At 32.8% G+C, this 14,758-nt stretch overlaps 1 protein-coding gene across 1 annotated transcript in view; it reads right to left on the reverse strand.

The window, feature by feature from the left end:
- The window catches only part of COL24A1 (collagen type XXIV alpha 1 chain), a 319,520-nt gene that overhangs the window by 222,233 nt on the left and 82,529 nt on the right, over positions 1–14,758 (reverse strand). Inside the window, exons 11-12 of the mRNA XM_049772551.1 lie at positions 7,417–7,470; positions 1,789–1,833 (exon numbers count right to left, since the gene is read on the reverse strand). Of these exons, the coding sequence (XP_049628508.1) occupies positions 1,789–1,833; positions 7,417–7,470 (99 nt within the window). The remainder of the gene's footprint in view (positions 1–1,788; positions 1,834–7,416; positions 7,471–14,758) is intronic.

Consider the following 14,758-nt stretch of genomic DNA (forward strand, 5'->3'; position numbering starts at 1 on the left):
CTCTCTCACTCACTCTCTCTATCTCTCTATTTTCTTTCCCTCTCTTTTCCTCCTCCCCCATTTGTCTTTTGGGTACTGTGGTTTTCAATACTGCCACCAAAAGGGTTTTATGCATATCACTTTACCTTCTTTAAACACTCAATTTTTGTGAACTTTTCAACTTGATCCTCTCTATCCTAATTGCAATCCCTCACCCACTTTGTGGCCAGTCCTTCTGGCCCTTTTCTTTTATTGCTTTTGGGTATTATTCCATACTATGCTTTTTTAATATATCACAAAGCTTTAATCTTATAATATTTTACCAAATTTTATGCAATGCATTATGCTATTCTAAGCAACATGAATATAAGGGACAGCAGAAATATCTAAGGAATTAGGAAAAGATCCTGGTTTGATGATCAGATGAGTGGGGATCAATTACTAATTCCTGAATCTGAGTAAATCTTTTAACATTATTGAACCTCATTCTCTTTGCCTATATAACAGTGACATTAACTCCCACTCTACTATATCTTCAATAAATGGTACAATATTCAAAAGATAAAGGTACTGTACATTAACAGCATCACAAACAATGGGGAGAAGAGATGAATATACAATTCCTTTGATGGAATAAAGATGGCATATAGACATATGGAAAAATGTTCATCATCACTGATTATCAGAAAAAAAATCTGAATAACAATGAAGAGTTGGAGATATACTACAAGAGTTAAGACATTTACCTTCCACATGGTGGCCCTAATTTGATCCCATCACTGCCTATAATCCTTTGCAAAGAGTGGACCCTAAACACAGAGCCAGAAGCAAGCCCTAAGCAATGTCAGGTGTAGTCCCAAAACAAAACCAAAGTAAATAAATAAATCAAAGCAGAGATTAGATAAATCCATTTTAGACAACCTGAGATTTCTTCACTAAGAACTATGACCTAATGGTGATAAGACTGGGGTGAGGATCATGGCAGGAAAGTGTTCAATGGTGGAGGGATCCTGGCACTCTAGGCATGTTATAGCTAGCAGCACTGTGAGTAGAAACCAATAATATTGTTTTATTTTAATTAATAAAACATGAAATGAATATTCTGGTAACTCTTTAGTATTATCAGTAAGATTTCAGTTATTTTACACTTACAGAATTTTAGAAGAGGTGTCATGAAAAATAAATTTTACATCTCATAACTAGAGAATAAATAAAGTGTATCCCAAAATCTTACCCTTAAAATATCTTTAAATAGTACTAAAAACAACATATGTAAAAAATAAGATGACTAATCAGTTATGCTGTTTCAACCAGGAAAATCTTCAAGATGATTTTCTGAGCTACAGTTCTTTCATCTATAAAACAGTGGGGTAATAGAACAATGTCAAAACTTTTTCCCATTGTTAAAATTTGTGTATCTGGTAAAATACAATTGTCTTTATTTTTCAATCTCCAAATGAGAAGCTATAGAAACTTTCTTAGCATCTGAAAAGTTTTTGAAAACTTGCAAAATATGATAATCAACAATGATATTTTTAGGTTTCTCATGTATATTTGTGACATTCTTCCCCTAATTATGGGCTAGAGTTCTTTTCCACTGATATACTAAAGTGTGTTAGGTTATCAGCTGTCACTGATTAAAGCAATACTTTATCCACTATTCTAATGTATAAAATTGCTTTTATATTTTCAATATTATTTAATAAAGTATAAAAATTAAACTATTTACCAATTACTATACATTCATAATTTAATAAGTGATACAAAAGTATTTAATTATGTTACTCTATATAAGAAAAAAGAAATTACCCGTCTTCCTTTAAGACCCTTTTTTCCTCGTATCCCAGGAATGCCCTAGAATATAAAAAAAAGTCAAAATTATATAGACAAAGATTGAAAGAGTTAGATATTTTTTCTTAAACATTTTTTTCTTAAATGCCCTTTATTTTCTTAAACATAAGTTAACAGAGCATATCAAATATAGAAACAAAGAGTTCTACAAACTGGTGAGGTAATAAGTCAAACTTTAATATATTAATCTTACTGAAGCAGTCCTTTTCATTTTCAAAGAAATATTTCTTTTTTCAGGAATAAATTCCATCTGTACTTTCAAATCTAATTCTGACATCTCTCTGGTGATATTTGCCTAGAAGCAGGCTCTTAACCACAGTTGACCCAGGCAGACAAACAGGAAGGCCTTATTTTCTACAACAAAGGGACAATTATCTTGCTTTTGTCTCCCAAGCTCTATAGCTGGACATAAAAGCACAGTTACCTTTTGCTGTCTTGCAATTATATAAGAACCAGTCTTAGGACAAAGTCAACACTGAAAAGGCAAAGATGAAAGGGATGGTGATATCACTATGCTCAATATTATATTGTGCCTAGATCATGCCTAATGTAAATTTCTGGTCACCTTTAAAGCAACAGGGCACAGGCTTTGGAGTGCGAATACCTATGTCCAAATCCTGGCTACATATTATTTTATGTGTTCTTAGGTAAGACTTTTTCTCTATGTCTTTCATTTTTCTTCATCTATAATAATAGAACATATCCCTTTACGGTTTGTGAACATTAAAAAACAAATTAATTGGAAGTATAGATTGATCAGAGGTCAAGTACTGATCTTAGATCAGTCAAAAATCCCTTTTGATTCCTCCCCAATATTGTTTTGTTTTGCTTTGAGGCCAAGGACAGGGATCAGATGCATTGCTGAGATTGAACTGGAGGTGATTGAAATCACCTTATTCCTTATTCTCCCACAAATAAATGTTAACTATTAATTGTCTGCTGATGACTGAAGCACTGATAACATAAACAATTAATTAATACAGAGTGTATTTTATAGGCATTATATATTATTTGTTATACTTAATAGATATAATGCATTTAAAATCATAAGGAAGAGACAGTTCTATACTTATTAGTATTTTTCAGTACTTATAATTATCATTAACCAGTATTTAATTATTAGTATCCTCTGATATCAGTATTACAATATATAGTAACATAAAACTCTAAATATAAGCAGATCTGATGGTCCAAATCCATGTTATTCAAAGTTCATCTGTATATTCATAGTAATAATCACATATAAAATCATTCAGTTATCATTTGCTAAAGTTGTTTGCATCACTATTAAAAATTTCTGTCAACGGGGCTGAGTGGTGGTGCAGCAGTAAGGCATTTTCCTTGCATGCATCTGACCTAGGATGGACCGTGGTTTGATCCCCCAGTGTTCCATATGGTCCCCCAAGCCAGGAGTGATTTCTGAGCTCGTTATAAGGAGTAAACCCTGAGCATAACCAGGTGCAGCCCAAAATAAAAAAAATTCTGTCAAGTTATTTTGAGTTGAGTTGTTTATTGCAGAAGTCTAATAATAAAATGTAAAATATGTAAATAGAATCTAAATAAAACATGTAAAAAAACCCTTAAAGATTAGATTTAAATCTGTAGTTTTATAAATTTAATTTATTAAAACAGTATCGCTTGGGTTTATAGTACATACACACTATAAACATCTTTTTTTTTTCTATAAACATCTTAAGGTAAGTATATATCTTAGGACAGAGAAAAAGATAGGTACGTTTATTAACGCAGAAGCTGCCACTGATAGAAGTAATAATTTATACACTGAAGACTCAATAGTGTCTGAAAAAGCTCATCTGATTTTTTTTTTTTTTGGTCACACCCAGCAGCACTCAGAGGTTCTCCTGGCTTTATGCTCAGAAATCACTCTTAGCAGGCTTAGGGGACCATATGGGATGCCAGGATTCGAACCACTGACCTTCTGCATGAAAGGCAAACGCCTTAACTTCATGCTATCTCTCCGGCCCCATCATCTGATTTATTTATTATATAAGCATTCAAAGACAAGCAATATGATATGGGTCAGGAGTGACAAAACAGCAGGAAGGGCATTAGCTTTGCATAAGGCCACACTGGGTTCCATTCCTGCACCCCATATGCACTGTCAGGAGTGGTCTCTAAGTGTTGAGCCAGGCAGAAATATGCCCTGAGCATTGCTGGTGTGACACACATAAAAAAGAAAAAACAAAAACAAAGATGAAAAATAGAGATCATTTCTTTATTTATATCTGTACTTACAGAAAATAATAGCAATTGTTTTCCAAAATAATTCAATCTCAACAGCAAACCTAAGGATACCCTGAAAGAATTACATGCACACTTTTTCGTATATATTCTCATGTGTATATTATTGACTTTAACAATTTTCTCTCTGTTTTCACAAGTGATTAGCATTATATTATTTTCTTCTGATATTTTTATGTAAGTGTTTTATCAAATAATTACAATACCTACCAAAGTTTACTATTCAGGACTTAATCTGGACTTTCATGCATCCAAATATTGCAATAAGATTCCCACATGAGTTAAATATCATGAAATGACTTTATTTTTGTAATTTAATTGTTCTGTAGATTAGTAACAATTACAGAGCTTAAATATAGACAGCGACTATTACTTATGAATGTCAAAAGATTTTCTTTATTTTTTTTTTGGTTTTTGGGTCACACCCGAAATGCTCAGGAGTTACTCCTGGCTATGCACTCAGAAGTCGCTCCTGGCTTGGGGGGGGGCCATATGGGATGCCAGGGGATCAAACCGCGGTCCGTCCTAGGCTAGCGCTGGCACTTACCTCTAGCACCACCACACCGGTCCCCATATTTTTTTTTTTGGTTAAATGTCAAAAATTTTTCAAAGAACATGTACTTTTTATTTATTAAATTATTTACTAGAAATAAAATCATGTTGAAAGAATAGAAAATGATTACATTATAAAGATTAAAATAACAAAAGCATTTAGGTCAATAGTAAGTAGTTCTCAGATGCGGGGAGGAAAAGGGACTCTCATTCATTGCTGGTGGGAATATAGTCTGGTGAGTTTTTATGAAACAATATGAACATTCCTCAAAAAAGTAGAAATTGTGATGACATATTATCAAGCAATACCATTCCTAGGATATACCACAGGAACACAAAAACACCATGTAGAATAGCCCTCTGAATCCCCATGTTCATTACAGTACTATTTATAATAGCCAGAATCTGGAAATAACCCAAGTGCCTAAGAACAGATGAGTGGCTAAAGAAACTATGATATATCTACACTATGGAATACTATGCAGCTATTAGAAAAAACTGAGTCATACTTTCGCTTACACACAATGGATACGGAGAGTATTGTGATGAGTAAAGTGTGTCAGATGAAGAATAATTGACATAGAAAAATTTCATTCATTTGTGGCATATATATTAAAAAAGGATAGTATAGCAATAATATCCAGAGACAATAGAGATGATGGTCATGAGGATCAATCCATGGTAGGAAGCTTTCTACAAAGAGAGGTGACTACAATTGGGATAAAGAAGGGGCTACTATGACAATGATAGTTAAAACTAATCACTCTCTACAAGAACTGGGTGGTGAAAGTGAATAGTGATATGCAGGGTATTAACAATAATGAAAACCTCAGTGTCAAAAGGGGGAAGGAAGAGATAGGGAGTGAAATAAAAAAGTAAAATGTCTGCTCCAGAGACTGGGAGGGGAGAGGAGATGGCAGAAAACTGGGTACATTGGTGGCAGAAATATGAATTGGTGAAGGATGGTGTATGTTCTATGACTGAAGCTAAATCATGAACAATTTTATGACCATGATGCTAAAATAAAGTAAGTTTTATACTTAGTTTATAAAGAAGTTGAGGGTTGGTGTGATGGTACAGTGGTTAAGTGCTTGCCTTGCATGTGGACAATATTCCATGTGGACCCCTGAGCAGCATATGAAGTGCAGAGCCAGGAATAAGCTCTGTATGTTGCTGGGTGTGCTCCCCACACTCAAAAAAGAATAAACAATTCAAATCTATGTCTTATGAATTGGAAACACCATCTGTTTCCTATGTCAGACAATGGTTTTATGACTTAGCTATGGAGTCATGTTTACATTATTTTCACTGTGAAAAGAATAACATTTATGTCTACCAAGGGACATTTTTCATTTTCTGTCACATAGAAAATAGGCATGTTGACTGAAATGACAGTACACTAAAATTTTGAAGGTTTCTTCTCTGAGTACTAATTTTTAAATAGTAAAATGTGATTTAATTCACTTATTTGAAAAGTGAGATATCTGAAAAGTTCACTGAGTAAAGAATAAGTTTTAGCTAGCAAAAAGTTTTCAGAATAAAAATTCTTGAATTAAAATCATTCCTAAAATATCATAATAAATCCTAACTGTCATTTTTAAAATGTATTAATGTTTTAATATTGTTCAATTATTTTAAAAATGAGTTTTATGGTTTAAAGAGTGTAATTTAAAGAAACAAAAATGTGAATCCCTAGATATGATAAAATTGATAATGGAACTACTTTGCAAAGATGATATCATTAGATATAAAGTCTGCACTTATGAAAAGCTGTCTTCCATCATCAAACATAAATGTCTTCTGAGGCTGAATAATTAACTAAACATTACATTATAAAAGCTAAGACCAGTAAATATTTTACACACAAAGTAAAGAGTAGTAAGTTACAAAATGCCATGTTCATAATAATAGACATTAATTTTATTTTTAAAAATAATTTTTTTATTTAAACACCATGATTACAAACATAATTGTAGTGGGTTTCAGTCATAATAAGAACACCGTGCAACCTTCCATTCACCAAAGCCCCCATCTCTTCCCTCCCCACCCCCTGCCTGTATTCAAGACAGGCTTTCTACATCCCTCACTCACTGACATTGTTATGATAGTTCTCAGAGTAGTTATTTCTCTAGCTGCACTCACCACTCTTCGTGGTGAGCTTCATATCTTGAGCCAGTCCATCTGGCCCTCATTTCTGGGAATTATTTTAATGTCTTTTATTTTTCTTAAAACCCATAGATGAGTGAGACTATTCTGTGTGTGTCTCTCTCTCCCTCTGACTAATTTCACTCAGCATAATAGATTCCATGTTCATCATGTATAGGAAAATTTCATGACTTCATCTCTCATGATTGCTACATAATATTCCATTGTGTATATGTACCACAGTTTCTTTAGCCATTCATTTGTTGAAGGGCATCTTGATTGTTTCCAGAGTCTGGCTATTGCAAGTAGTGCTGATGAATATAGGTGTGAGGAAGGGATTTTTGTATTGAATTTTTGTGTTCCTAGGGTATATCCCTAGGAGTGGTATAGCTGGTGATAAACATTAATTTTAATTTGTGCTTAAATTTTTTAAATTAAAATTGCCTTGACTCCTTGAAAAGTATTCAACAAAATTCAGGAAGGTCTAATTATATTCTGATAGGAAATTTTTCTTAAAGATGACTTCACTCTTTATGATTACCTGCCTGGCATCTAAGTTTATGAGCCCTGTTGTACATTGTTATAAGTGTATCACTTTAAAAAAATATATTAAGGAAATGGACTTACTCTTTCCCCTTCGGGTCCCAGCTGTCCTACTTCTCCAGGAGAACCAATGAATCCCTTAAATTAAAAAATATTTAAATTATTTCATTTTAATATTTCAAATAGACATACTTAACATCTTGATAGCAATTATGAAACTATGCACTGAAAAGTATGAATAATTTCACCTTTTGCTTTTCTTCCAAAGTGACCAATCTAACTTTTTATTTTTATAAAAAAAAATAGGAAGGGTCTGATGGTAGAGCATATGTCTTACATTACTATTTCCTGGTCTTGTTTCATGGCACTCCCTACTCCTCTTAAAAACACATGGTATCTCTTAGGTTGAGCACCACAAAGAGCACCACTAAGGGAGTCCCATTTGCTTCAATAAGTTCTCCCAAATCAGTAGAGAATATAATTAAGAACTGTAAATTAAGAAAAAATAAATGCAATCAGATCATCTTCCTCTTGAATTCATAGTAGGAGCATCATTAATAAGAATATAATAGTATGGAAGTATTAAGAGACAAGGACAAGTACAGAGGAGGATGAACTTCATTCCAATATGACAGGAACAAAAGACAAATAAGATTTGAAAAAAGATGAGTACTTAAGATAGAGTGGGCAAAATCTTGTTAAAGGGAGATAGAGTGAATACTACAAGTAGTACAACTTTAGCGAAAAGGGACACAAAAGGGCTCAGGGAGTGCTAGTGACTGATATCTGACAACATTTTATATGTAAAATGTTTTGGAGAAAAGAGACATACTGTAATCTTGTGTAATTCCAAAGGGTCTGTCAGACGAGTGGTATAAATAAATAATGTATAGTATTTTAGCCTAAGATATATTAGTTCTATTGCCTCTAAGAGACAATGTTTCAAAATTAATTTGACTTATAATTTAGAAAAGTATTTTATAAATGTAAGTTACTTTAGTTACTTCTAGATAGCATTTTGATGTGACATTTAACTTTGAAGCATTTATCTATTATTAGGATACAACGTAGATCCAAAACATAAGCAATGAATGTAAAGAACATCGAGGAACACCTGCCCACAATCTCAGCTTATTATATCACTTCTCCCTGGCTGCACTGCACTGGAAAGTTCTAGTGCTACTGCTAATATCTTGAATCAAAAAAAAAAATCAGACACTAATAACTGCGTGAGAATTTTACCCCTTTCACCCCACTAATACCAAGTGTTTTTAGTTTTGATATCTTGCCCCCCTACCTCCACAATTGCCCTCTAGACAAATGGAATTATAAATTATTTCCCTGTATGAACTCTCTGAAATAATGTGTTAGTGTACAACATTATTAGGTTAACAGAATATAAAGAGTAAAACAATTTACTAAAATAAACATTAAAATAACAGTTTAGATCTCAGACACCTGAGAATCTGAGTCCTAAATCACAGTCCCCACAAATATTTAAAAACAATGTAAAAATAAAAAAGGCACATGATCTGGTATAAAATGACATTAGTATTGCCAAATCAATGAGCTCAAACATACTTCATTGATGAGGAACTTAAAAGCATGTCATGTAAATAAGGCAATATTGGGAAGAACGATTCAACCAATTGAAATATTAACCAATCCAGAAAATTAAAGTACATATAAATTAAAATGAAGGAGTTAAAAATGCAATAGCTAGTCACAGCAAAAAAATTCAACATGCAGAGAATGTAACAGTGATATGGAGGACAAAATAATAACCATCACCAAGATGAAATGACAAAAAAGAGAGAGATAAACAAATGGAAGAGAATGGAAGATTTGTCATAGATAATAGCAAGGTGAATAATCTCCAAATTATAGGAATACCAGAAAGAAAAGGATAATGAAAAGCGAAAACAGCTGACAGATGAAATAATCACTGGGATCTTTTCCTTATGTTTGCAAAGAGGCTCATTCACAGATTCAAGAGGCCCAAAGAGAACAAAACAAAATAAATTCAAACAAAATAACACCAAGAAACATAGTAATCAAAATGTAAGAGCAAAATACAAAGACTACCTACAGGAGCAAGAAAGAAAAAAAAACCCTCTCATATATCAGGAAAACAATATAAGCATAGTAGTAGACATTTCATTTAATATCTTAAAGCTAGAAAAGAGTGGAATGACACATTCAACATACTGAATGAAAAAAAGATTTCCATCCTTGAGTCCACTATCCTGCAAAGCTATCATTTAGATTTGAGAGATGGATAAAGTGATACACATGATACCATTTCAGTAACAATACGGAAAACCACAATGTTTAAAAGAAAAGAGAGAGAAATGAAAAAATGTCTGCCACAGCAGCATAGAGAAGGCAAGGGCAAGGAGGAGAGCAGGAGGTAAACTGAGGACATAATGGAAGGAAATATGTTACCAGTGAAAGATTATACATTGCATGACTGAAACTCAGTCATGATCAACTTATAACTGTCTGTTCACAGGGATTCAGCTAACGAATTTTTTATAAATAAAAAAAAAACATTTCAGACAAACAAGAACTGGCTGTATTTGTGACGACTAAACCATTCCTCCAAGAAGTACCGAAAAGCCACCTATAAAAAATAGATCCTTGAAAAAACAGCTAGATTCCACATACATATACAAAGATGGCAATACAGTCTTATATATTATTAATCTCTCACTCTCAATATCAATGGACTAAATATTCCCTATAAAAAGGCACAAAGAAGTTGTATGGATCAAGATAGAAAACTCATCCAACTACTTCTTAGAGAAAACACCCCTATACCTCTAAATCTAAAAGATAAATATAGATTCAGAATGAAAGGATGGAAAACAATCATACAAGCTAATGGAATGTAAAAAAAATTCTGGGAAATGATACTTATATTAGACCAAATAGCTTTCAATATAAACATGTCAATTTGGGACAGTGATGGACACTATTGGTTAAGAGAAAAATGCATCAAGAAATATTAGCATTGAAATTTACACACCAAAAAAAAAAAAAGCTCAGTAAAGTTCATAAAGCTTCTGATATCAAACCTAATGAAACATATTGATAGAGACACTATAATAGCGGGAGATTTCAATACTCCACTTTCACAACTTGACTGAACAACCAAGATTAACTATCAGTAAAGAGCCCTAAATGAGGATTAAAAGAACTGGTAAGTTGATTGTATACAGGGATCTGCATCCCTCCAATACAATGCACATTAATCTTCTCCAAGATAGATTCCATGTAGGGCATGACTCAAATATATAAATTTACCAACACAGAAATTGTACAAAGTATCTTCTTAGACCATAATGTTATAAAGTAGAAATTAACCACAGAAAGAAGATGGAGAAAATTTCCAACACATGGAAGCAGAACAAAACTACTAAAAAGCAGATACATCAAGGAAGAAAACAAGAAGTAAATAAAAGGATTCCTTAAAACTAATAACAATGAAGATATAAGCTGTCAAAGTTTATGGGATACAGTAAAAGTTGTACTACAGGAAAAATTTATAGCATTGTAGGTCGTAAAAAATGAAAAAAGCCTAAATCACCAATCTAAGCATACATGAAAAATATGAAGAAGGAGTAAAAAAAATCCAAAAAGTAGTAGAAGGAGAAAAATGTAAAATTGAGAGCAGAAATCAACAACATATAAATCAACAAAGTAATGTAAAGAATCAATGAAACAAGGAGTTGATTATTTAAAAGAATAAAAAAATAGGTCAACATTTGGTGAGAGATGAGAAAAAAAGAGAATCATTAAAGCAATCTAGAGAAGAGATGAAACTGAAGAAATTACAACGGTATTTTCAGTAATTCAAATTTAATGAGAAGTTACTGAACAACTCAATGATCTTAAGCTTGAGAATGTAGAAGAAATGGATATACTCTTTTTTAATTTTTAAAATATTTATTTATAGTGGTTATAAAGTTGTGCATAATACAGTGTTTTTCACAGAAAAAATTCTTCATGATTGAGTTACATTCACACAATATACACTACCCTTCTCAGGTACACATTTTCCGCCATCAATGTTCCCAGTTTCTTCTCACCCTCCCCGATGCCTTCTACCCTTCCTGTCTTTGGGGCATACATTTTTCTTCGCTCTCTATTTCTCTTTTCCTTTTTTCCTCTTTTAATTTACAGTACAGTACACATTTTATGTCAATTTCAGAAAAATAGATATATTTTTAAATATAATTTTTATTTTGATCATAGTGGTTTACATGTTGTTGACAATAATATTTTAGTTAAATATTTACATAACATCAGGGGGGATTCCCATCACCAAATTGTCCTCCCTACACCTCCGTTTTTGTCCTATCTCCTGTATCCTCTTCCCTCACCCCCAGGGCTGCTAGAATATGTGGTCCCCTATGTACCTATCCTACTACATAGTAGTCTTGCATCTGATTGGTCTAGGTGCCTCCCTAATTTCCCCCTCTAAATGGGAGGCAGGCCTAGCTAGTTAAATTTGCGTGGTTTGGTTTGAAGAAGAGAAAAGTAGTAAACTGGGGTAAAAGTCTAATACTCCGAAAGTGGGCAGAGTCCTTCTAGAGATTCTTATCATTGATTTGAAAGGTGAAGGAGGAAAAAGAAAACGAAACATTCCATCAGTACAAAAAAAAAAAAAAGTGTCCAATATCCAGTGAGGACTCCAACAATAATGGTAAGCACTGCACACACACAAAACAAACAAACAAACAAAAAAAACCGCCATGGTCTTGAGATAAGAAACATGACATAGCCCATAAAGAAAGAAAAGAAAAGAAGAAAAAAAAAATAGGTATATCTGGGGACAACAGCTTCAACAACCACACCCAAACAGAGAAATCGACCAAAAATAGTTAGGTAAGTAAAAAAAAAATAAAATAATAATAATAATAATAAATGAAGGTAAAAAATAATATATAAAAAGTAAACAATGTTTTGTGCTTTTTTTTCCCCTCCTGCCCTGGCACAGTAAATATTGGGGTCATTTGAAAAGGAATTCACTTGGCCTAAGAGTTATGGGTTTCTCCGTCCTTGGAGTATATTGTCATGGGATCAACTATAGACTCTGTTCAGGATCATTTACTCTCCCGGTGGTCTTTTGTCGTGTTTGGGAGACTTCTGTTCTGTTCTGGGTGGTACAATCAGACCTCTGTGTCTAGAGATCTCAGTGTCTGCACAGATTCAGGGTTGGGACTTATGATGACGTCAGTCTTTGTGGTTCAGGAGTTCTGTTCCCACAGTGTCATTTTAATCCATCTTCTGTGGTTGGTGGTCTTGGTCTTTGCACTGTACCTAGGATGGCACTTAGGATAGCATCTTTCTTTGTGCTTTCTGTGTGGTTCTGGGCCAAACAGGGATTACTCCTGGCTATGCACTACTCCTGGCTATGCACTCAGAAATCGCTCCTGGCAATCCGCTGTCCATACTAGGCTAGCAAGCTCAAGGCTGAAGCCTTACAACTTGCACCATCGTTCCAGCCCCTGAAAAAGATATATTCTTAAAGTCATGAAACCTCCCAAATCTAAATGAGAAGGAAGATGAAAGCTGAAATAGGCAAATCATAAGAAGGAAATCAAAATAGCAATTAAGAATTTTCCCAAATTTAAAATTCTGGTCCTGACAGATTCATGGGTGAATTCTATCAAAACTTCAGAGAAGATTTATTAGCTCTACTCATCATTAAACTGTTACAAAACATAGAAGACACAGACGTTCTCCCTAACACCTTCTATGAAGCTAACATTACTCTAATATCCAAAGCAGATAGATATTTCCAGAAAAAAAATTCAGACCAAAATCTCTGATGAGCATCAATGCCAAAATAGTTAACATAACCTTAGTTAACCGAATCCAGCAACACATTTAAAAATCATAAACTGATCAAGTGACATCCCAGTGATGCCAGGTAGTTCATCATATGTAAATAAGTTAACATAATATACCATATTCATATAAGGAAAGAAAACAACTATATGATCATATATATTGATTCAGAGAAAGTTTTTGATAAGATCCAGTATCCATTCATGATTTAAAGGTGTTTGCCTTTCATACAGAAGGACGGTGGTTCGAATCCTGACATCCCATATGATCCCCTGTGCCTACCGGGGATGATTTCTGAGCATAGAGCCAGAAATATAACCCCTGAGTGCTGCCGGGTATGACCCCAAAACCAAAATAAATAAATAAATAAATAAATAAATAAATAAATAAATAGTAACACTCAATAAAAGAGGAATGGAGAAAATTTTCCTCAAGATACTAGGGACCATTTATAAATAAAAATAAAGCTAAAACTAGTAGCATTATTAATACTGAAAAACTGAAACGTATTCTTCTAAAAACAGAGTGTCTTTATTTAATAAACAAGGAATATGTACATACGAAAGAAATTACACTCTTAAACATAAATGCACCCAATGAGGAGTCAGAAAAATATTTAAAACAACTAATAAACTTGAAGACATCAGTAGCAATACATTAGTAGTGGGAGAGCAACACCATCTTAGAACAGTTTGATAGATTAACCAGGCTAAAAATCAACAAAGATACACTGGCTTTGAAGGAAGAAATGGAAGAAAGTGGCTTAGTATATATATATATATATATATATATATATATATATATATATATATATATATATATATATATATATATATATATATATATAAATTTTAATACACTTTCTTCCAGGGCACATGGGACATTCTCCAAGATAGACCACATAATGGGCATAAAATCAAGAGGATAGAAATTGTATAGAAATCATATCAACCATCTTCTCAGACAACAGTGCACTCAAAATAGAAGTAAATTACAATTATAAATGGAGATACAACTTTATCATGTGGAAATTAAACAGATCATTGCTAAATAACCAGTGAGTTAGAGATAAAATCAAATAGGAAACTAAAAGATTACTGGAAACAAATGAGAATAAAAATACAAGTTATCAAAATTTGCGGGACACAGCAAAAGCATCAATAAGAGGAAAATCTATAGCTCTGAAAGCATTCATCAATAAGAAAGAAAAGTTAATGGCACAATTTAAGAAATTTAAAAAAAGTTCAACAATATGAGCCAATATTATGCAGGCAGGATAAATGATAAAACTTAAAGCAGAAATTAATAAAATGGACATCCAAAAACAATTCAAAAGATCAATGAAAAAAGTTTGTTTTTGAAAAAATAAACAAGTGATAAAAACAGTATCAAGATTCATAAAAAAAAAGAAAAGAGAAAAACTTAAACAAAATTATAAATGAAAGGGAAATGTCTCTAAAGATACTAAGAGAAATTAAAAACGCAATCAGAGATTACTTTGAAAATCTTTATGCCACAAAACAAGGGAACCTGAAAAAAATCAATCAATTTTTATGACTTCTCTGATCTA

This window comes from Suncus etruscus, chromosome 4, assembly GCF_024139225.1.
Source record: "Suncus etruscus isolate mSunEtr1 chromosome 4, mSunEtr1.pri.cur, whole genome shotgun sequence".
Classification (NCBI taxonomy): domain Eukaryota; kingdom Metazoa; phylum Chordata; class Mammalia; order Eulipotyphla; family Soricidae; genus Suncus; species Suncus etruscus.